Genomic DNA, 25,174 nt, shown 5'->3' with positions numbered 1-25,174 from the left:
ATAAATACTCAATGTATTAAACTCACCCTAATAAGAGAGAGTTTGATGAAGGAATATAATGAGCGGTTCATTATACTATGCTCTAAGGAGCATTCCCATCTTTTCGGGCTCTCATATCCCCCCATACACGCCAAACCGAACCACTAGATCCACTCTCATTCCAACCAACTATGAGAACTCTCCACGGAATGAAGGTACTCATTCTCACTATCTAAAGTCTTTCTTAACCGAGTTTGGCATCGAAGTGCAAGCCCCGATCACGGTCCTTCTTTACTCAGTTCTTCATCCCTTGCAGGTCTAAACTGCACACATAAACAAAAGATCTCTCTCACATCATAACTAATACATCCTTTTGTTTTTTTATTGCTTAAATATATGCACTAGGTCCACTATTAAACTTGTCGTTGTCAAGGGCCATATACATCAGTTGGGAAGAAATGATAGAAAAAAGATAACAAATGCAGCAAATTGCCGTCCGGATGATAAATTGATTTAGGATCCTTTAGCAGGAGACATGGTCAGCTAAACATTAACTAATGAGTTCATCAGTAATTTAAATACTAAAGCATGCTTACTTTTTATAACCATTTCAACTCAATTAAACGACATAACTAATTAAGTTGTTGAAATTACCAAGAAATGGTCAAAACAAATTCCATACATATGAAACTTTGGCCAACTACTTGGAGACAAATGCATAAAGTTCAACTAGCACTCATAGTATCTTCCACCCAATATTTCAATTTCAATTCTCTTTTCTAAGCTTTTTGATCAAATGAGGTCTCCCCATACTTCTATGTTAATGGCGATCATCATTTTCTTGATGCTGTTACTTCCTCTTGCAACCTCAATCTCCTTCAATTTCACCCGTTTTAATCCAAATATGGGGGACATATCCTTCGACGGCGATGCTTTCTCAGCCAACAATGTTCTTCAATTAACAAAAAATGCTCAAGATTCTAACTTGGAAAGCAGCACTGGACGGGCGTCTTATAGATATCCAGTCCGTCTTTGGGATGCCAAATCAAAAAAATTGACAGATTTCACCACTCACTTCTCTTTCACCATGAAAGCTGTTAATCCTCAACAAGTTGGCGACGGAATGTCTTTTTTCCTCGCCCCGATTGATTCTAGAATTCCTGACGATTCCAGTGGTGGATTTCTTGCCCTTTTTAGTCCTGCTACTGCTTTCACTTCCTCTAAACTCAATCAAATCGTTGCTGTTGAATTTGATAGCTTCGGAAACACATGGGATCCCACGGCGAATCATGTAGGAATCGATGTGAATTCGATTGTTTCCGTTGCTAATTTGACATGGAAAGGGGATATGAAAAACGGAACAGAAGGGAATGCTTGGATAACTTACAATTCCACTACCAAAAACCTGAGTGTCTTCCTCACTTACTCTAAAAATCCTGTCTTTAATGGAAGTTTTAGCCTTTCATATATTATTGATTTGAGGGAATTTTTGCCTGAATGGGTTAAAATTGGGTTTTCTGCTTCAACAGGGTCTTGGGTTGAATTACACAACGTTAACTCATGGGATTTCAGTTCCACCTTGGAAATTGACAAGAAAGCTAGAACTCAAACAGGGTTGTTTATCGCTGTCGGTTTAGCTGTGGGTTCGGTTGTAGTGATGTCTGCTGGGATTTGTGTATTCTGGAGGCGAAAGTTTGTCCTTAGAAGGGAAGAACATGATCCTGTGGATGTTTCCATGGATGATGAATTTGAGAGAGGGACAGGGCCGAAGAGATTCACTTACCGCGAGCTAAATCGAGCAACAAATGACTTCACGGAGGCTGGAAAGCTAGGAGAAGGCGGATTCGGGGGTGTTTATAAAGGACTATTGACCGATTCCAAAACAGAAATTGCGGTTAAGAAAGTATCGAGAGGTTCCAAGCAAGGTAAAAAGGAATACGTATCAGAAGTGAAAATAATTAGTCGTTTACGCCACAGAAATTTGGTACAACTAATCGGCTGGTGTCACGAAAGAGGCGAGCTTCTTTTGGTATACGAGTACATGCCTAACGGAAGCCTTGATTCTCACCTATTCGGAAGAGGAAAAACAAGTTTAATCTGGTCAATCAGGTACAAAATCGCTCTCGGTTTAGCTTCTGCGTTGTTATATCTCCACGAAGAATGGGAACAATGTGTGGTACATAGAGATATAAAGTCCAGCAATATAATGCTGGACTCAAATTTCAATGCCAAGCTTGGTGATTTCGGCCTGGCAAGACTCGTAGACCATGACCTTGGTTCGCAGACAACTGTGTTAGCGGGCACCATGGGCTACTTAGCGCCCGAATGTGTAACCACAGGCAAGGCGAGTAAGGAATCAGATGTGTACAGCTTCGGAGTTGTGGCGCTTGAAATCGCGTGTGGACGAAAACCTGTTGATATAAGGGAAGAAGCAGGCAGGGTAAGACTAATAGAATGGGTGTGGGATTTGTATGGAAAAGGGCAACTTGTTGAAGCTTTGGACAGTAGATTAATTGGTCAATTTGATGAAAGACAATTGGAATGTTTAATGATTGTTGGATTGTGGTGTTGCCATCCGGATTTCGTGCATCGGCCGTCTATTAAACAAGTGATTAATGTTCTTAGTTTTGAAGCTTCTCTGCCTACGCTTCCTGCGAAATTGCCTGTGCCGATGTATTATGCGCCTCCGATGAATATGTGCAAGTTTACGTATACGTCAACAACTACAGGCAGCACCTGCTCTACTACCAATTCTTCAATCTTGTCTGGTGGATCTACAAAATCTCTTCTTAAATCTGAGAGAGCTACAGATTACCTAAACCAAAGAATTTAGCTTTTTAATTATGTAATGTGTGCTTGTATAGTGTTAGCAAAGTTTTATGAGTTGTGAATCCTACCAAATTGTAATCTTTGATTTCATATATTTATCATTTGTCTGTCAAATAGTTCCATATTAGGCCCTTCTTTTTTTTGAAGCTTACAATTGGTTAATGTGGGATCACACATATTGATATAGTTTCTTTCTTCCTTTTGCAAATTAAGGGTTAAAATGGTTCTGAAGTTGGAATATTGGACATGTTTAGCACAAAAATCAGGTAACAATTAGTTCAAAAACAATCTCATCGATGGTTTCCCTCTTGGTGAAATTTTGTTGGTTGAAAGCATGCTTACCTTTTCTCGAAGTAACAACTCTACTTTTAGCGATGTTCCTCTTGTGATATCATGCAAAATAATATCACACAGATGACGTCAGCACCATCCCCTTTGAGATAAAAGATCACGCGTAAAGGAGATTGGCCAAGAGCATCTTTAAAGGCTTTGACTTCCTCCGACAGAGGAACCTTCGAGAATCCTATATGACAAAGAATTCCTCCTAAGACATAGATTCCTTATGGGACAAGTATATCCTCAATTCATAAGGATTCCTAATTAGTGAATGACTTAACCTAAAAAACTCCTATGTATAGATAGGTATAGACACCATATATGATATGTTAACTGTTATCTCACAACTAGTCCATACTCTTCAATCCCTCCTAAATCATAAACTGACTCATGCATCAGAGCGGACTCGCTGGACTCTGGCCCCGTCTGACATACGGTTCTGTTTTACAGGTTAAGTACGGTGGAGGATTGTCAAGACAACTTGGACACGTAGACAAGTTCAGAAACACAATTATCATTGTTGCTGTGAGCGTGGACCCGATAAATCGACGATACATCAGATCATTGAAAGATGGCTGCATCCAATCGAGTTCAATCAGAGATTCATCGTAATCACGAGGAGGATGTTATCAGCAGGCAGAGCGCCAGACTCAGCTTGATCCTCAATACCAACTCTTGGCGGAAGAAGTCTCTCAGAGGCTTAGCCCAAATTTAGTACAGATGCAGAAAGACATGGATGACGCAAAAGCGGCTCATAAAAAAAATGGTCAACCTCAAACGCTAGTTGCAGAAGTCGAAAGAGGACCTTCGAAATAAGCATGTTCATATCGTAGAGTCCAGTCGGGAATCCACTAAAACCACGAAGGAGCGTTCCCGAAGCCCTTCTCCCACTAACAGATATTCACAGTCAAGAACTCCTCATCGGCGTTAGGACAAAACATAAAAACTGAGGGAAAACGGAGAAACCAATCTAGGGAGCGCAAGCGGAGTAGACGTTGATTATCCTCAAAGCCCTTAGGCAGCTGGCATAAATATCCAAAGGCAAATAAGTTGAAGGCCAAGGAGGAAACACCTCTTAGCAAGCAAGATATATTCAAGTTCTTTAGAAAGGAAACATTTGAGTAGACCTGATTTGTGAGGTGTATATTCAACCTTATCCGACACGTGCACACCTTTATCTAAGGAAATTCAATGTCAGCCGACGTCTAGAAGATTTGGAATTCCTACTTTCAGCCAGTATGACAATATTGAATATTTTTCAATTGACTTACTCATTTAGATCGATTGGCCATCAATATCCAACACATTTATTTTTTTTATAGATAAATTAACCAATAGAAGATTTTTAATGTTCTACACATGTACAAATATCCATAACTTTTTTTTTTACTAACATTGGCCGTCATCTTTTTAATTTACTAATATTTTTTAATTTATTAATATTGGTCCCTCATCAATTTATGCCATTTAATCCCACTATCTTCGTACATTGGCCCCTCTTGTTTTTGATTTAATGTAGTCATTGTGTTTTGTAAAATCATCCTAATTGTTTAAATTATATGCAATTGAATCCATATTATAATTCGACCCCCGACTTTGGTTCAATTTCACATAAAATAAGAGTGCTTACATTCTCATATCGAGATTTGGAGAAGAGGAAGCGACATGTTGGCTCTGCCGAAAAATTTAGAGAGCAAATCACCACCGTGTGCCTGGTTCTGTGAAGGAGGAGCAGGTGAGGCGCCTTTGTCCTATACGGATTTGGGTAGAAATGAAATAATTCTCGGATCCTTAGGATCTATATTTATCCCATTCATACTCTCGAGTCCACTATGACAGTTTAAAACGAAACTGTGACACACTTTTTTTGTTCTTATCATTATTTTTTATAGTCAAAGTATTATGCTTTCAATTAATTTACACATTTAGGTTGATTTACCGTCAAAATCCGACGCATTTATCTTTTTTAACAAATTAACTAAAAGAAGATTCTGTAATGATTTACACATAATCGTATAAATATCCATAACTTTTTTTACTAACATTGGCCCTCTTCTTTTTAATTTACTAACATTAGTCCCTCATCTTTTTTTACTTTTTTTTTTTTTACTAACATTGGCCCCTCATCTCTTTTTTAGACAGTCTGAATTAATATTTTGGCTTAGGTGATTATCTTGAATGATATATGAAGTGGAATTTGGTGTTCAAGAACAGGTCACGAATATATACAGTTTAGAACTACCTAGCAAATCACTCATGTTTGTTTCTTTGAGATACTATAATCTAGTTTTCTAATTTTTATAGCTAATTATTCATTTTTTACACTTTACATAAGATTATAATTTATTTTTACTTATTTCCAATCTTTTATTTTACTTTGCTTTTTTGTCCCTTCTAATTAATATTTCAAACAATATTCTATTCTTTTTTATTTTCTATTTCACATACAATAAGAATACTTACATCCTGAGATTGAGATTTGAAGAAGAAGAAAGCGAATAGCATGTTGGTTCCGCCGAAAAACTTAGAGAGCAGACTACCACGGTGTGCCTGGTTGTGTGAGCAAGGAGCAGACGAGACGCCTCTGTCCTACGCAGGTTTGGGTAGAAACGAAATAATTCTCGAGTCCTTAATGTCCATGTTTATCACATTCACACTCTCGAGTCCACTATCACAGTTTAAAACGAAACTGTGGCACACTTTTTTTTTATTTTTTTTCATTATTCTTTGTTGTCAAAGTATTTTTCTTTTACTAAGATTTTTTAATTTACGTTTCTTCATTTAATTGTTGACCCGTCGGAGCCACCGTATATTTTCTATTTCACATAATTTAATAAAAATAAAAACTTAATAAATGCATAGTTTTTTTATTTAGTAAATCCATAAAATTTAAATATGAACATTCTACACGACATTTTTTTTATGAAAATTTCTAGAACATCTATTTTTGCTCATCTTCACAATAAACATGAGGATATTTTTCCAATTGACTTACTCATTTAGATCGATTGACGGTTAATATCCAACGCATTTATTTTTTTTAAACAAAGTAACCAAAAGAAGGTTTGTAATGATCTACATTATCGAACAAATATCCATAACTTTTTTTACTAACATTTGGCCATCATCTTTTTTATTATTTCAAATTATCCTTTTGCATTTACAAATTTACCCGTAAATATATACCCACGAACTTTTACTAATATTTTTTTAATTTACGTTTCTTCATTTAGTTCATTGACCCATAGGAGCTACCGTATTTTTTTCTATTTTACACACAAAAAAAACTTAATAAATGCATAGATTTTTTTTTATTTAAGAAATCCATAATATTTTAAATATGAATATTCTACACGATATTTTCTTTATTAAAATTTCTAGAATATTTGTTTCTGCTTATCATATCGATAAATGAACCACATTAATATTATCAAAGACCTAAAAAATCCACGTAAAAATATCCACAAACTTTTACTGATATTTTTTCAATTAAATTACTTCATTTAGGTCGTTGACCGTAGAATCCATCGCATTAACAAAATCCACATTTTTCAAACAAAATATCTTATTATGACATTTTCTAAATGATATTTCTTGATCTAGGTCGTTATTGACCTGTAGGAGTTAATGTCTTTCCTATATTTCAAAGAATTAAACAAAAAAGAAAAGTTAACAAATGCATAATTTTTTTTTAAATAAATATTATCAAATGCGGAGAATTGTGAAGTTTGTTTTCTAGTACTATTTAATATGAAATTTTCCCTCTATTTGTTTCATTTTATTAATTTATACTTGATATACATAAAAAAAAAAAAATTTCTTTTAATTAACATAGAAGTTTGTTTTGTATTGATATTTTGTGTAAATTAAGTGAATCATTTACACGAGATTTTCTCTCTGCTTGTTTTATTAATTTATATATAATATACATTTTTAGATTTACATTCTGTAATCTGCCAAATATTAAGGTTCATTCATTAATAGCCTGGATCGGATCCTTATAAGACCCTAATTACTCCTAGATATATATAAGGATAAATTTAAGAGCTAATCATGAGTGATTAAGGAATTAACATAGCTTCCCTCTCTCTCTCTCTCTTCGATACATCTAGCTCGTGTATCAATCCTTTCACATCTCGTTCATTGATGTAGTTGAACGTCACCGGTAATATAAGATCAAAAAACTTAAACAGCTATGGAGAAAAAGTAGGAACTTCAAAATAAATAAATATTGGTAACCGTGTTGTTACCATTTTTTATGGGCAAAAAGTATCCGAGACTCCTAAAAATTTTCATTTTTTTTTATTGATGTGTTAAACGCTTTTCTATTATTTAAACATATTAAACCTTTGATAAAACTCAATGTTTTGATAACCGATTGTGTTTTGACAATAAAACTCAATTAATAGAGTATTTTTTATTTCACATGCATTTAAATTTTTTATTTTTAATAGTTTGAGAGAATTTTTTTAATATGTGTAATGTGATTATAAGAAATTTGTAAAAACTTTATTTCGAACCGTACAAAATATAACCAATTTAACAAATAAGGGTTTAATATTACCAAAAATAAATGACTACAAGTTTATTGTATCCAAATAAAAGATCATGACCTCAATCTGTCCAAATAAAAGATAGAGGTTTAATCTGTACAAATAAAAGATTTTTTTTTTTGCATTTTTTATGGAAATTATCATGCATATTTCTACAAAATTAACATTTTTTTTTATATTTTTTGATAATTTATCTAATCTCTCGGTTTTATGCTCGTCAGAGTCCTTTTAAGTAGATCCTCTCCCAATTAAAACTTTCTGCGTACGCTAGGAGTCAAACTCGTGATCTAGTTTAAACGACTTGAAACCCTTAACCACTTAATTCAACCTTAATTTGTATTTTTTGTATTTTGATCTTTGATAAAATTATCATTCATATGTCTAGAAAATTAACACGTTTCATCTTCAACGTTACTAAAAAAAAGTTTTGCTCGACACAATAATTTATTATTTTTATTTTTTAGTTATTTAGATTTTTTTATGAAACTTTTACTTTTATAATTTATTTATTGATTAATTTAAAATATGTGGATCATTTTCCAATTAACGTTTTCTGAATACAGAAAGATTCGAACTCGAGATCTAACTTAGATGACTCAAAATCATTAACCATTCCAACCAACTTTAATAGGTAACAAAGGTTTATTTTTCTTTCGTTGATCATATGAGAGTGAATTTTGTGGATTGTTTTTCAATATTCTTCCTCGTTATTGACCATGAAACTCAATCTATTTTGATCTTTGATTTTTCAATCTTTCCATGCTTTTTTCGTGTGGTCCATTTCGATTTCTTCAATTCCCACTTTAACTTGCCTTACTCTCCTTTTGTTTTGTATATTATTTTCCTCAAATATACCAGATTTTCATGAAAATTTTGTATGGAAACTACAAAATGACCTCCAAAATGCCTATTCTTGGATTCTTTTTATATATATACATTACTTGCAATTTTAAAACAAGTAGCTATACTTTTTACACAAAGTTTGAAAAAATCCATCCAATATTTAATTTTAGTTAAATGATATGATAACTTATTGAAAAATCTAAATAATTTTTAACTATTCATTATTGCATCCTTTATGGATGATAAAAAACCAAGTTCACAAGAACTTTTAATTAACATCGCTTTTGTTTGCCATAAAGAATATGGACCTTAGGCTAAATCAGTCCAGCAGAGCCTTTTAATCCGTCCAAAGGGTAAGTTCAACATGACTCTAGCTTACTTAGACGGAGTCCAATAATATTATGGGATATGATTTAGATGCATAACTCCTATAAATAGGAAGACCTCATTAATGATAAAAAGATCTTGATCTCTCTCTTATTCTCACTGATCGTTAACCTTTATCTTCTGTTCTCGGTACTGACTCAACCGTGAGTTGCGGAGTTGACTCGCTTTTCTAAGATTCTAAGAGATGGCGAGATTGGTGAGAGCATATGTGATACAAGGAGAAGCTTTGAGTTTACTTCTTAGTCTCTATTGTTGAAACACATTTCCACATAATTTTGATTTGACAAAATTGTTTAAGAGTAATTGAAAAATATTCTAAACACACTAAGTTTAAATGCTTTGATTTATTCTACTAATGTGTTTATTCAATGTTGAGTTAAATTGTTTATAAGACACAAAGATTAAAAGGCCCAAAGCCCAATACGAAAGTCAAAGCCCAAGTCAAACAGTTTAAGGCAACTCGGCCCGCGTATGTCAAAACGCTGTCGTTATGTACAAAACGCAGCTCAGCAAAAGAAGGATCTAGAAGACCTTCGTGGAACAACTTCGGGACGAAGCTGCTGAGTTGATTCGACAAAGAGTACAAGACAACAGCTGAGCAAGAACAACTTTCAGACAAAGTGTTTCCACTTTGGGTAAAGTTCAGAAGACACAGAATGCTGTCTAGTTGACCTTACCATAAATGGAGAGACATTCTGCCGAGCTGACCAAAAGCTGACCGAGGACAGAAGATACTCAAATCTGATTGGCCGAGAGCTCTGAGCAAGACTGGGTGACAACGACAGGAAGCCGTTTCCCTCCAACGGTTATTTCGAAATTCGAAATGACCGATGCCTCAGACGTCTCTATAAATAGAGCCCTTCAGTTGCTTCTTTCATACAGAACTTGATCAAGCCATTACGCTGACCAAAATTCTACTCAAAGTTCTGCAAGAAAAAGCAAAGCAATGTTACACCAAATTTCATATCTTTTGTGTATAAGTCTAGAGTGATTATTCAATCATCTAAGGTGTCTTAGCAATCGTTGTTTAGGACAAACACTTATCATTTCTAGAATTAGAAATGAGAGGCTGAGTACTCGGTTATAGTACTCAGCGAGAGATTAGGATTGAGTAGAGGTATAGAGGAAGGTACTCTTGTTATACTCAGTTTCTAAGATTGTAAAAGGTTTGATGCTCTACCGTTAAAGAGCTCAGTAGAGAATTCGAAATCTCGGAACGTATTCCGGGGACAGGACGTAGGCTTGGAGGCCGAACCTGGATAAATCTGCTGAGTAACATATTTCTAACCTTAAACTCCTTTATATATTTATTGCTTGCTTAAACAAAAACTGACCAAGTAAAGAGGTCAAGCTGAGTTGTGCGCATTGAATATCTGAGCTCAGGAATAGACTCTAAGTGCTATCTCCTGACTCAAGTAAAGAAACTGACCTAGTCACTAGTTGACTAAGACAGTATCTTACTATTCACTCAGCGCCGCGGTTAAAACCTTTTTCTCACGAAAAAGAAGTCTGCCCTAACAAAATTTTTTAAATAGTTCCTAACCCCCCCTTGGAACTATACTTGTAACGTTATAAGGGACCAACAAGTGGTATCAGAGCTTAAAAGCTCACTGTAAAAGGTTTAACCACCTTGAGTTGATCCCCACTATGGGCGAAAACAGCACTCGGTTTTTTCCAGAAAAACAAACAACTCAGATCTTACCTGAGGGGTTGTCCATTACTCGGCCTCCCCTATTCTTCGGGTCTAACTATACCTTCTGGAAGAATAGGATGAAAAATTTCATTCAGGCTACAAATATGAGTGCCAAGCTATCCATAGTCCAAGGTCCATTTGTACCTGTCGAAGTTGTGGCTGGCCAAACAGTTGTTAAAGCTGAGGCCAAATGGACAGAGGATGATCTCAAGAAGCTACAAAATCATGCTTCGGCTATAAACATGCTTCACTGTGCGCTCGATGCTGCAGAATATAATAAAATCTCAGGTTGTGAGTCGGCGCAAGAGATCTGGAAGAAGCTGGAGGTCACCTACGAAGGAACCAATAAAGTAAAGGAGTCCAAGGTGAACCAACAAATGAGACTGTACGAGCTGTTCGAAATGAACAATGATGAGGGAATATCTGACATGAATGCAAGGTTTACAAACATCATCAATGAGCTCAAGAGACTTGGCAAGATCTTCACTCAGGAAGAACAAGTCAAGAAGATACTCAGGAGTCTTCCTAAAGACTGGCAAGCAAAGAAGACCGCTGTTGAGGAAGCTCAAGACTTAACCACCTATAAATATAACGAACTCATCAGCTCGCTGCTGACCCATGAGATATCAATGAAAAACTTCGAGGTGAAAGAAAAGTCTGAGGACAAGAAGCAGAAGTCCCTTGTCATGAAAGCTGACTCCACTGATGGAAGCTCAACAGATGATGATGAGATGGCTATGTTCACCAGGAAGATGAAAAGGCTGTTCAAAAAGAATGACAAATACTCTAAGAAGCCTTACAGAAAGTTTGATAAGTATAAAGCTGAGTCCAACGATAGCAAATATAAGAAGGACAACTCAAAGCCCATTACGTGCTTTGAATGTCATCAAACTGGCCATATTAAGTCAAGCTGCCCCACGCTGAGGAAAGAAAAGAAGAACGGCAAAAAGGCAATGGTGGCAACATGGAGCGACAGTGATGAGTCTTCATCATCAGAAGCTGATGCCACTGAGTCAGCAAAGATCTGTTTTATGGCTGACGAACTTGCTGAGCCGTGCATTTCTGAGCATGCTGACCCGTCCATTGCATCTCACGACGAGGAGCAATCAAATGAGGTAATATCACTTCCCCAGCTCAGAAACGAAATGGGTAATGCCCTGAGTGACCTCTATACACTTGTCAAAAAGTGTAATAAGAAAATTAGAGCACTCAACAGGCGCTGTGACGAGGTTGAAGAGGTCAAGCTAAGTGACCTCAGATTCCTTCTTCAGGACAACTCAACTTTGCATGATAACATAGAGATCATATATAAGTCTGTCTCTGAAGTCCAATCAGATTCAAAGAAACTGAGAAAGGACGTCACAAATATCCAGAACCAACTAAAGGTTCAAAACAAAAGAAATATTCCTCTGAATGCTCAGTACCGAAGTACTGGTCAGCAGAGATGGAATCCCCAGCGGAATGTCCAGTGTGACTTCTGTGGGAAGAAAGGACACACCACAAAGGTGTGCTGGCACGCTCAGCACTGGGGTGCTGACCAGTCAGTGAGAAATCCTAAACGGAAAGTCAGCTGTGACTTCTGTGGAAAGAATGGCCATACTGTCCAAGTATGTCGCCATAAAATAAAATATGATGCTTTACCTGTTGAACCTAACAAGCAAGGACCCAAAAAGAATTGGGTACCTAAAAGTAACTAGTTACAATGCAGGTAAGCCTGAGGTGTGCTGAGAAGTCAAAGATGTGGTATATTGACAGCGCATGCTCGAGGCACATGACTGGTGATAAAACTCAGTTCATCACGTTTGAGCGTAAACGAGGAGGAAGCGTAAGTTTTGGAGACAACAAAAAGGGTAAGATAGTAGGGTCAGGAACCATCGGAGGTAATCCTACTATTGAGTCAGTCTCCCTAGTCAGCGGACTCAAATATAACTTACTCAGCGTAGCTCAGCTATGTGACAATGGGAGAAAAGTTATATTTGATGCTACTGGATGTAAAATATATGAGGGAAAAACAAATGAGTTAATTTTAACTGCCCCTCGGATTGATAATGTCTTTATGCTAGACTTAGAGAAAAAGTTTTCAAAAACTGTATGCTTAGTTTCAAAGGAAGAAAATTCCTGGCTATGGCACATGAGACTTGGTCATGTAAGCATGGACCTCCTAGCCAAATTAGCAAGAAAGCAATTGGTTGAGGGACTGCCTGAACTTAGATTTGAAAAAGATCAACTATGCCACGCTTGCCAAGCTGGAAAACAAACCAAACAATCTTTTCATAGCAAAAACATTATCTCAACTAAGCGTCCGTTAGAATTACTACACTTGGATCTCTTCGGTCCAGTCCAGCCGCTGAGTCTGGGTGGAAGAAGATTTTCCTTGGTCATTGTAGATGACTTCTCTCGGTACACTTGGGTCATCTTGCTAAGTAGCAAGGATGAGACCTTTGAGACATTTTCAAATTTGGTTAGAAAACTTAAAAATGATAAAGACCTAAAACTGGCTCACATCCGAAGTGATAATGGTGGAGAATTCAAAAACCAACAGTTTGTTGAATTCTGTGAAGCCAGCGGCATTGACCATAATTTTTCTGCTCCTAGGACGCCCCAATAAAATGGGGTTGTTGAAAGGAAGAATAGAACCTTGGTTGAAATAGCCAGGACAATGCTGAGTGAGCATAGGCTTCCAAAGTACTTTTGGGGAGAAGCTGTTAACACAGCGTGCTATATTCTTAAGAGGGCTCTTGTTAGACCTATACTAAAGAAAACCCCCTACGAGCTTTGGAAAGGATGAAAGCCCAACATTGGATACTTTCGTGCCTTTGGCTGTAAATGTTTTATTTTAAATACTAAGGATAGCCTAGCTAAGTTTGAATCAAAAGCTGATGAAGCTATCTTTTTAGGCTACTCAACAAACAGCAAAGCATACAGAGTTTTTAATAAACGAACTCAAGTTTTAGAAGAGTCAGTACATGTTGAGTTCGACGAAACTAACCCTGCAGGAAGATATCTGCCGCTGACCGAGGATGATCCACACTCAGCACTCGCTGATCAAGATACAGCCACTGAGTCATTCCCTCAAGGGCTGACCAAAGGTAAAAGTGAACCAAACATTGTTTTCACTGACCAATCTTCACCTGCAGAGATTGTTGAAACACAGACAGCACAAGACATAAATCTACCAAAAGAGATAAGGATACCAAGAGGACACTCAGAGAGTGGTATTCTTGATGCCGCTGAGAATACCCTGATGAGAAGAAACCAACTCAGGAGGTACCTCAGCAATGTAGCCTTCGTCTCAGCTCAGGAACCTAAGAACTTCGCTGATGCTGAGGAAGATGAATTCTGGATGAGCGCAATGCAAGAGGAACTTGACCAATTCAGAAGAAACGATGTATGGGAGCTAGTGCCACATCCAAGGAGTCAGAAGACCATTGGAACAAGATGGGTCTTCCGCAACAAGCTGGATGAGTAAGGAAACGTAGTCAGGAACAAAGCAAGGCTTGTAGCTCAGGGCTACAGTCAGCAAGAAGGTATTGACTACGGTGAGACCTTTGCCCCAGTGGCAAGGCTAGAGGCTATTAGAATTTTATGCGCTTATGCAAGCTATATGAACTTTAAACTGTTTCAAATGGATGTTAAGAGTGCATTCCTTAATGGAGTTATAAACGAGGAAGTTTATGTTAATCAACCTCCAGGGTTTGAGGATCCTAAATTCCCAAACCACGTTTATAAACTCAAAAAGGCTCTGTACGGCCTCAAGCAAGCACCACGTGCTTGGTATGAGAGGCTGACCAGTTTCCTGCTGACTAGAAACCATGTCAGGGGCAAAGCTGATACAACCTTATTCATTAAGAGAAAGGGTAAAGATACCCTGCTGGCTCAAATATACGTTGATGATATTATTTTCGGTGCTACTAATGAGTCAATGTGCAAGGAATTTAGCAAGCAAATGCAGACTGAGTTTGAAATGTCGATGATGGGAGAACTCAACTTCTTCCTTGGACTTCAAATCAAACAAGGGAAAAATGGCATCTTCATCAGTCAAGCTAAATATGCTAAGGAGATATTGAAGAAATATGATCTTGAAAATTGCAAGCCAATATCCACTCATATGGGCACTGATACTGGCCTCTGCGCTGACGAGAATGTGAATGCAGCTTTATGGTATCCCAACACTCATGGCTTTACACTCGTTGGATACACTGACGCTGACTATGGTCGAGACAAGCTAGAACGAAAAAGCACCTCTGGAGGATGTCATTTCTTAGGAAGCTGTCTTGTATCCTGGTTCAGCAAGAAGCAGGCGTCAGTAGCCTTGTCTACCACTGAAGCTGAGTACATTGCTGCTGGTCACTGTGTTGCTCAAGTCCTATGGATTAAGCAACAGCTTGAAGACTATGGTGTTCAAACAAAGACAATTGAGGTCAAATGCGATAACAAAAGTGCAATTGATCTATCAAAGAACCCAATTCAACACAGCAGAATGAAGCATGTCAGCATAAGACATCACTTCATTAGAGACCATGTACTCAAGGGTGAGATAAAGCTGACCTACGTCCCAACGGATGAGCAGCTTGTGGATATCTTCACGAAGCCACTGGCTCGTGAGCAGTTAAGCATACTGAGAGAAGCCATTGGTATGTTTAATCCTCTTTAGTAAATTCCTGTTCTAAATGTAAATTTATGCTGAGTGAATTACTACGTTGAATGATTTATGCAAATGCATGCTGAGTGATTGTTATGCTGAGTAGTTAACGCAAAATATATATCAATACTGAGTAAATGTGCACACCGAGTAGTAATCTCAAACTGAGAAATCATCCTTTTATATACTACTGACCACTCAGAATATAAAACGCTTAGTATTCTAAACGCTGAGTATAAGATCTGTTGCATTTAATGCTAGAGCACGCGAATAGCCACCTAGGATGACGTATGCGCCGAATGTGTCATAAAATCCAGGATCTTTGTCGGTTGACAATCCCAAGGCAAAACTGACACATGGATTCGATAAGATCCACTCTTCACCGCTATAAATAATGGGTAAATCCCCATTGTTATCTCTTTACATTTACCGAATTCTCTGGCAAAGCATTCACTCTCTAAAAACTCTCAAAGCTTCCCAATCTTTTTCTGAAATTATGACTAAGGTTTCCGTTAACATCTCCGGTGCCGGTCACCCCAAGACCAGTTCCGATGAACCTTCCAGGCAAGCTACTTCGCCCGAAACTACAAAGGTCACTACGCCGAGCAAAGGCAAAGCTGGCCAAGCCACCTCATCTAAGGGAAAGCCGACCAAGGTCAGAAGCTACACCAAAGTTTTCGCAGATGTTAGAGAATGGAAGATAGACTTCTCTAGATGGGTCTCAGAAGCCTTCGTAAAAACTGAGCAACCCTTCTGCGAATGGATATCGAAGAATGGCTTGACCGAGCTGTTCTCCATTAGAGATCACACCTACTCTGACCTAGTAAGGGAGTTCTACCACAACCTCCGAGTTGCCAATGATAACTAGGACCATCTGGTAACTGTGGTAAAGGAAAAGACCATTTTTATAAACCCTACATATCTTGCTAACTTGCTGAAGTTAAAGAATGAGGGAACAAAACTGAGGAGATCTGGGGATCACGAAGGAACTGGGTACAATACCACCTTCTGCAAGCCCGCTGGCCACTCTGGAGAAATCTCCAGCACCTCAATGGGTCAGCACCAAAAGATGGCCCACTATCTGCTGACCTACTTCATTTATCCCAAGATCAACTGCACAACCTCAACAACGAATTTTGAGCAATGCTTCATATGGCATATGCTGACATACAAGCCGATTAACATGCCAGTATTCTTGATTGCTGGTTTCTTAAGGAGCACTGGAACTCTCAGGCTGGGCTCGCTCATCACCAGAATCCTCTTAGATCATCAAATTGATCTATCTGAGGAAACTAAAGTTAGAGGATCTGAGATAACCGCTGCTTCAATGAGGGCTTTAAAGTACAATCAGCCAATTAAGAAAGGGAAAATTACTGATGAGGCTAATGAGGAGACAACTGTCCCAAAGAAGGGCAAAAGGACAAAGGCTCCAGCTGCCCAAAAGAGAAAAGCTGTTGGGACTCCTTCAAAGAAGGCTGAGCCTCAGGCCAAGAAGCCTAAGTCAGCTGCTGAAAAAGGTCAGGAGAGACCTAAGTCAGCTGAGAAGAGAAGCAGGCAAGATGAGCCTGAAATAGAGGAAAGAATAGATGCTGATGAGCAACCTCAAAAGAAGCAGAAGTCTTCTACGCTGACCCCTATTGATGCTATCCCCACTGACATCATCGTTCCTGGTGATTCTCACTACACTCAGTGTCAAGGAACTGAAGCTGAGCATCAAGAAGATGATGTGGAACTGGATGATCACTTCATCACTCAGGTGGAAGAAGAACTAGATAACGATGATCAGGATGATCAGGAAGCAAAAGAAGAAGCAATCGGTCAGGATGACGCTGAGGACGATGAGGAGACAGCTAGTGAAGAAGAAGTTGCTGACCCAACTAATACTGAGCTGGGTACAGATAAAGAACAAGAACAAGCTGACCAGCTTACTGCTGATCAAGAAGAAACTTCTCCCTCTCACTCAGGAGAGTCTATCCAAGCTGACACTCCTCCTCGCAGAAGAAGATTAGTTAAGGCAAGTCAGAAGTCTGTCATTGACCTTCCTATTCAAAAACCAACTGTCCCTGACCTTGTTATCCAGAAGCCGACCAAGGATCCTTCTACACTCAAGCTGAAATTTTTCAGAAAACAAACATCTTCTACTCCATCGGCTTCTCTTGAAAAGCAAGCCTCTGTTTCTTCACCAAAGGAACACGCCGACTTATATGCTTCCGCTAACTCTACAAGCCAAATGGAGCAAATTCTCGTCAATGCTGTTACTATAAGCATTGTGCTGACTCAGGACATTCCTGCTCCAGTCAGCACAGACAGCATTCAGATTACTTCTTCTCCAATCAACACTTCTGTCGATCAATCAGCTCTACCTGAGACTCAAGTGCAGATTGAAAACACACTTCCAGTCACTGACCATGTTATTCCTCTGACTCCTCTTCCAACCGGTCATACTGAGGAAACTAGGCAAGTTAATGAAGGCTCTCTCAGCTACTTGCATGCCACCGAGTCTGGTAAAAGAATCATCGACTCGGTGCAAACATTAATTAAAGACCTTCATCAAACCACTCCACCTACTGCTGGGTCTTCTACTGTTGAGACAACTCAGCTCTCCCACGTAACTCAGCTTCTCAATGAAGTTAAGGGATTCAAGGATTTGCTAAGTGTCATAGTCTCCATTCAAGCACAGCAACCTAAGCAGGATTCCATCACAAAGCTGGCTGAGCTCCAGCTGACAATAGTTCAACACCTCAACACTCTTCAAGGTCAAGTTCAGACCTTGTCAGCTGCGAACACGTGATATGCAACTTCTGATGAAGTCAAAATGCTCTTTGCTCAGCTTCACACTGAGAAAATCAAGACCAACGAGCAAATGGTCTCCTATTCTCAATGCTCAGTGGAGCAAATTGGAGAGGTTGTTCGATTGTTGAACTTGAATAAACAAGAGATGGACACTGACGCCATGAAGCAAAATGAGATATTGTCTGTCACCAAACAAACCTTCAACCATGTACGTCACAACAACATTCAGCGTCAATACTACGACTCAGCCTTACTGAAGACATTTCATCAAGGCGTTGCTGGTCTGTCAGATGCGATTACCTGGATAGGTAAAACTCAAGCTTTCATAGTAAGCATGATCAGCGCTGCTGAACTCAATATACCCACAGAGGTCTCAGATGATGGAGTTGCTATCTTTGACGGCGTCAATGAAAGCACCGATAGACTTAAGGCGCTGTCCACGGAATTGACCAGAGCCGTCTTAACCGACGCCTTTAGGATTCCTCCTCCCGATGCTGACAAAATAGGGGAGAAAGAACAAGCTAGAACACAGCATGAGCTTAGTCAGTCTAAGCAAAAGAAAAAGAAATAGATGTAGGCTAGCTCAGTATATGCTATGTGTGTAGTCAATGTGTGTAGTCTCTATGTTTTTCTTTTGTCTTTTATTGTATACGCTGACTACCTCTATTAATATCAATACTTGCATCTTTTTATCCAAAACCTGAGTTATGAGTTATTATATACGATGCTGAGTATTAAGTTATTATGTATCTTCAATTACATTAACTATGTTTAATGCTTATAAAACTTATTGATCGTACCCAATGCTGATAACATGTTTGACATTGACTTGTATGTTTATAAAACATTGTCTTATAAGACTCATTGAACAACAAATTACTCAGCGCCCTCTGAATGTTAAAACTTCCGCTTAAACACTGAGTAAAACAGAATATGTTTCAAGAGCTGACCTATATCTGAAAACTGACCTTAGACTTACTCGATTAAACATTTAAATGTTTAGAGTAAAACTAAGTCAGTAGCTCAACCCTGACGGGGGAGTTTGCTAAGTTATATTAGGTCAACTATCATGGGGGAGCTCAATACTGAGTTCTTCGCTGAATAGTTTTGCCAACATCAAAATGGGGGAGTTTGTTGAAACACCTTTCCACATAATTTTGATTTGACAAAATTGTTTAAGAGTAATTGAAAAATATTCTAAACACACTAAGTTTAAATGCTTTGATTTATTCTACTAATGTGTTTGTTCAATGTTGAGTTAAATTGTTTATAAGACACAAAGATTAAAAGGCCCAAAGCCCAATACGAAAGTCAAAGCCCAAGTCAAACAGTTTAAGGCAACTCGGCCCGCGTATGTCAAAACGCTGTCGTTATGTACAAAACGCAGCTCAGCAAAAGAAGGATCTAGAAGACCTTTGTGGAACAACTTCGGGACGAAGCTGCTGAGTTGATTCGACAAAGAGTACAAGACAACAGCTGAGCAAGAAGAACTTCCAGACAAAGTGTTTCCACTTTGGGTAAAGTTCAGAAGACACAGAACGCTATCTAGTTGACCTTACCATAAATGGAGAGACATTCTGCCGAGCTGACCAAAAGCTGACCGAGGACAGAAGATACTCAAATCTGATTGGCCGAGAGCTCTGAGCAAGACTGGGTGACAACGACAGGAAGCCGTTTCCCTCCAATGGTTATTTCGAAATTCGAAATGCCCGATGCCTCAGACGTCTCTATAAATAGAGCCCTTCAGTTGCTTCTTTCATACAGAACTTGATCAAGCCATTACGCTGACCAAAATTCTACTCAAAGTTCTGCAAGAAAAAGAAAAGCAATGTTACACCAAATTTCATATCTTTTGTGTAAAAGTCTAGAGTGATTATTCAATCATCTAAGGTGTCTTAGCAATCGTTGTTTAGGACAAACACTTATCATTTCTAGAATTAGAAAGGAGAGGCTGAGTACTCGGTTATAGTACTCAGCGAGAGATTAGGATTGAGTAGAGGTATAGAGGAAGGTACTCTTGTTATACTCAGTTTCTAAGATTGTAAAAAGTTTGATGCTCTACCGTTAAAGAGCTCAGTAGAGAATTCGAAATCTCAGAACGTGTTCCGGGGAGAGGACGTAGGCTTGGAGGCCGAACCTGGATAAATATGCTGAGTAACATATTTCTAACCTTAAACTCCTTTATATATTTATTGCTTGCTTAAACAAAAACTGATCAAGTAAAGAGGTCAAACTGAGTTGTGCGCATTGAATATCTGAGCTCAGGAATAGACTCTAAGTGCTATCTCCTGACTCAAGTAAAGAAACTGACCTAGTCACCAGTTGACTAAGCCAGTATCTTGCTATTCACTCAGTGCCGCTGTTAAAACCTTTTTCTCACGAAAAAGAAGTCTGCCCTAACAAAAAATTTTAAATAGTTCCTAACCCCCCCCCCCTTGGAACTATACTTGTAACGTTATAAGGGACCAACATCTATTACCGGCAGTAAGGTTGATTTGCATTATTTTACCTTTTGATCATCAGTTAATCAGTTAAAAAAGGGATTTCCTTGGTACCAATTTATAGGCATTCAGGAAATAGGCAAATGGTGGTCCTGTTCACTTTGAGTAGATCTATCCCCTTATTTCTTCAGAAAGAACCTTAGAAACAGTCTATGAAATTGCCTCGGAAATTGCCTACATATAGGATCTACTGAAAGAAACTTCCTTTAGAGTAACATGGAGATTCTTTCAGTGAAAGTCACTTCAAACCTTCTCCGAAGAGCTTTATCACTAGAATATGTGGGATGCTCTTCAAAAACCAAGGTAAAATAGACTTCCTCCTATCTTGAAAGTTAAGCCCATGACCGGCCAATACCTGACCGATTCCGATGCAAGAGGAGAACGGTGGAGGAATGGTGACCGAAAATCTCATATCACCATTATTTGGTGCAATAAGCATGGAGAAACACACGACTCATTTCTCATTCTCTTATTTCGTCCCTCCCAATATATACTTTTCAAACAAGGCAATTACTGACCATAGATAACTCTAACCTCCAATCAAAGAAATGGTGAATCCATCGATTCCCAGCACTAGCTCCCTCTCAACCGAAGTTCAGCAGAATCCAACAATACAATCATAGAATTTAGGTCCCCTTCTAATGGAAAATGAGTTCGACGATGAATCCATTGAGCCCACTAAGTAACTCATCAGCATGATGAAGAGCTTCCAGACCACCCAGTACATTAAACGACGACACAAATGAAAATTACTAACCAGAAGTAAATCCTCCAAGAGGACAACCGAAAAAGCTGGGACTTTTTAAGACCCAAGTGTCTGCGCAGCAATAACCCTCCATGTCAGCTTAGCCAACACTACTTGAAGAAATATGCAGAGCTTCTCCTCCATATCTGTAATAAAAGCAGAGTTGCACAGTGTGAAGCACCTTGTGGCTCATAAGCACTTGAGGCAGTCTGTCTCTCAACAGAACCGTACCCATCTAACTCTTCGACCTCCTTAACCACCATCTTTTATTCGCCGCATCTCCAATCTTGGTTTCCACACTGATGGCAGTATAGATTTATCGGCATTTTGGGTTTTCTTGGTTTTTGATTTGTCATCTATTTCATTCTCCTGCCAATTCTCTCAAATTTAAGTGGCTAGTCTCGACAAGCTGATGTGCCTCGCTTAGAGGCCATCCCCCATTCAAAGAATGGTCATTGACCTTGGTTCAGTAAATTCTTCTACCACTCAAACCGAAGTAACTTTCAACGACTCACTTGCACCTCCAAAAAGACATTTTTTTTCCAAACCTGCTTCCTTGAGCAAAAAGATGAGATTTGGTGTGCTAACATCTGAAATACCTCCCTTTTACAAACCAATCTCTTCTTATAACCATATACAACAAAGTTTCAAACTACAAATCACATCAGAGGAGATACACCAAATCCCATAATGATGGAAAGTTGTCAAACTACAAATCATTATCCTAGATTTGGAAAAAGATTATGCATAGTAAAAAACGGAAAAAGCAGGTCAAGTCAAATCACATTCAACTTAGAAAAAAGAACAAAGAAGAAACAAATCATGTAAGAGTAAAGGAAGATAATGATCGAGCAAAAGAACCTTCTCATTTACCGATTCAAGTTTTAAAAAAATCGGACGATAAAAGGACACCACTCCATAAAGTTACATAAGACAGCAAAAACTAATACGTAGAAACATAAGCCAAAGCCTTAGAAAATGCTAATGTTGCCTTTGCACTGTTGGAGTCATAGGGGTTCAAATTGATCACTAAAATCATGGGCACCAGAAAGCTAGCTATGTGAGCTGCCTACAACATCATTGCGCAGTAACACACAGTGCTTCTCGCGTTTTTCGATGAGAAACTTCACCAAATCAACTTCCTTCTTGGCAGCCTCATAGTTCACCTTTAAGGCATATATTTCCCCCCGAAAAGCATTGCGTTCAGTTAGTGCATCATCATCCTGTTTATGCGCATCTGAAGGGGCTTATTCAAATGATGCCTTCTTCAAATCCTTCACAATCTAAAGAGAGGCCCTCTATTGCTCTAGATTGGCCCTTATTTTCTTTTCAGAAACAACCCAGACAATCGAACCCTTTGTCCAATCCTCATGCTCAACAAGGGCGGCCCGTAAACGTTTTTCCTAAGCCTCTAGTGCCTCAACTTTTTCTGACCGCTTAGTAAGGTCCTTCTACATCATCTCTTGAGACTCCTTCAGGAGATCGACCTCCAATTGTAGTTTCTCAAACAGTTGACGTAATATCTCCACATCCTTCTCCCGCTCAGCCAAAGCCACTCGGCAATGCTCCAACTCCTCTTCCCAATGATACTTTAGGTACACCTGGTTACTCTCCACAAGACACTACTAAAGCTCCCAACTTTAGTTTGCACTTAGATAAGTACAAATAAACTCTAAATCTAATAGAAGACTAAGAACTTACCACTCCATACGACGTTGTTACGCACTTCAGATAGCCCCGATAGACAATTTTTTCCTACTTTTTCTGCTCTCTAGGAACAAAAGCTAGAGACGCCAGCTGACAAGTCAGCAATCAATTTGTCATATCCTTGCCAAGCCCCACTTGGCTAGTAAAATTAAAGAAATGGGTGGAGCTTCTCCTCCATGTTAGTAATAAAACCAACGTTCTGCATCGAGCACCTAGTGGCTTCAACAACACTTGAGGCCATCTGCCTCTCAACAGATCCATCGCCATCTAAGTCCTCCACCTCCTCAAGCCGTTGTGTTATATTCATCGCATCTCCAATCTCAGTTTGCACACCAGTGGCCGTCTATACTTGCTCTTCGCCACACAAAGTCTCCTTTTCCCCCATGGCTTCTTCATCCTTTGAATCTAGATTTATAATCATTTTGGGTTTTATTGGTTTCTGGTTTGCAATTTGTTTCATTCTCCCGCTAGTTCTTGGGACCACTTCCTCCACAAACCACCCCATTCTCTATATGAACAAAGGACTCCCCGAACTCCTTCTAGATCTTTTGCTCTACCGACCCCTTAACCATGCTATTTTCCCCAATTGAAGTAGAAACTTCGATGATATATTGCACTTCTTGATTCTCTTTTGAGAACAGATCAAATATCGATAATCCAAATGGCACCCCCTCAAAGTGTTGACCCAACGGTATAAGATCAAAGGAAACTCTGCATCACAAAAATCCAAGGAATAATCCTTTGAACTCCTATCTGTTGAGAAAGACCATACAAGAATAAAAGTTAGTACTCTATTAACATATTTTACTATGTTACGTATTCAAGCAAGGAAGGCATACTTTCGAGTAGCTCATCATATCGGGTTGTGGTCATCATAATTTACTCTAGCTCCGCTAGATCTATAATAGTGATGTCTCCCGGTTTCATCCAATTCCTTAAACTCTCCTCCCTCCATCCTTCTAGATGGGCCAACTGCCACTGATTCTAGATTGGCCAGCTAGCAATCATGAAATTCTCGATAAGGATCAACATGTCCCTCTTTGGCATCAGAAGAATCCCCTCTAAAATATAACCACATTCAACTCGTTCGTCTGTGATAGGCTTTTTCATCAACCAAGTTCCAGGGTTGCTCGCCATGTAATTCCAGTTTAGTGCATGTGGAAATTCCAAGTCGGTGAGTAAGATCTTGAAAAACTGGTGCCTACACTCCTGAAGCTTGTCTGATATACCCCTAATAACGTTAAACTTGGGATGGGAAATGGCTGTATACTGAGACTTATCTCCTTAGAAGGTTTAAAGAATCTACGAAACACTTGGCCAGGCGCGCTCAAACCAGCTAGCAGATAGAGAGAATAAAACCCCACCATCATACTCCACCCATTCGAGTGGATCTGACCGAGGTAGATATTGAACTCCTGGAAAAATTCAACAAAAAAAAGGTAGTAGCTGCAGGCACATCCCGACCTTAAAATGCTACTCAGTAAAGATCATCTCGTGTGATTCACCATATCATTGGCCTGGAATCTTAAGGAAAAGATGACAACTTATACATCCTTTATATGCAAAATGCCATTGAGAGCGCCGCCAAATTCTTTCGCACAATGATGCTCCATGCATCCTCCAGTCTTTTAGAGTTTGACGTCTTTCGTCTATCTAATAGTGAAACCTGACCCCGTCAGGTTGAGCCACCCCATGCCCTTACAACCACATATTCCTCCACATATCCTCCTATAAATGAAGCAAAGTCTGGCCATGCTTTATTATGTTATCAGGAAAAATCACCTCAACTTTCACCTTGTTAAGATGCATGCCGGTCAACGATTGTGACAGAGAAAGTTTCATTTTCACATCTCGTGGTTTCCTCACTCGTGGTTTCTCTTCCACATTTTTCCTTCTCTTCCCTTCCGTCGGATGGTCACCTTCTATTGCAACATCTTTCCTTTTCCTCTATCTCACTCACTCAATGTCTACGAAGGTCAAATCCTTGAGGACGATGTCCAATAAACCCACTTTCTTCCTGCTTGCTTCACCAAACATGCTCAGCAACCGACACAACCACACCAACTGAAAGCATGCCCAAAATGAAACCAAAAGTTTCTAAAGAAGGGTTTAAGAAGGAACTGGCCTTACTCTCTCCGCGATAATAGTCTCTAAAGCAGCGACGGT

The 25,174-nt window shown here is 38.8% G+C and overlaps 1 protein-coding gene across 1 annotated transcript; it reads left to right on the top strand.

Moving 5' to 3' along the window:
• The first annotated feature begins 738 nt into the window (after positions 1-738).
• Positions 739-2,914, top strand: LOC136230499 (L-type lectin-domain containing receptor kinase IX.1-like). Its single transcript, XM_066019582.1, has one exon. The coding sequence runs from the start codon at positions 776-778 to the stop codon at positions 2,810-2,812; it is 2,037 nt and encodes a 678-aa protein (XP_065875654.1). The 5' UTR covers positions 739-775; the 3' UTR covers positions 2,813-2,914.
• The last annotated feature ends 22,260 nt before the right edge of the window (positions 2,915-25,174 follow it).

The sequence above is a fragment of the Euphorbia lathyris genome, chromosome 5 (assembly GCF_963576675.1).
Source record: "Euphorbia lathyris chromosome 5, ddEupLath1.1, whole genome shotgun sequence".
Lineage (NCBI taxonomy): Eukaryota > Viridiplantae > Streptophyta > Magnoliopsida > Malpighiales > Euphorbiaceae > Euphorbia > Euphorbia lathyris.
This window is presented reverse-complemented; position numbering and strand designations above follow the sequence as displayed.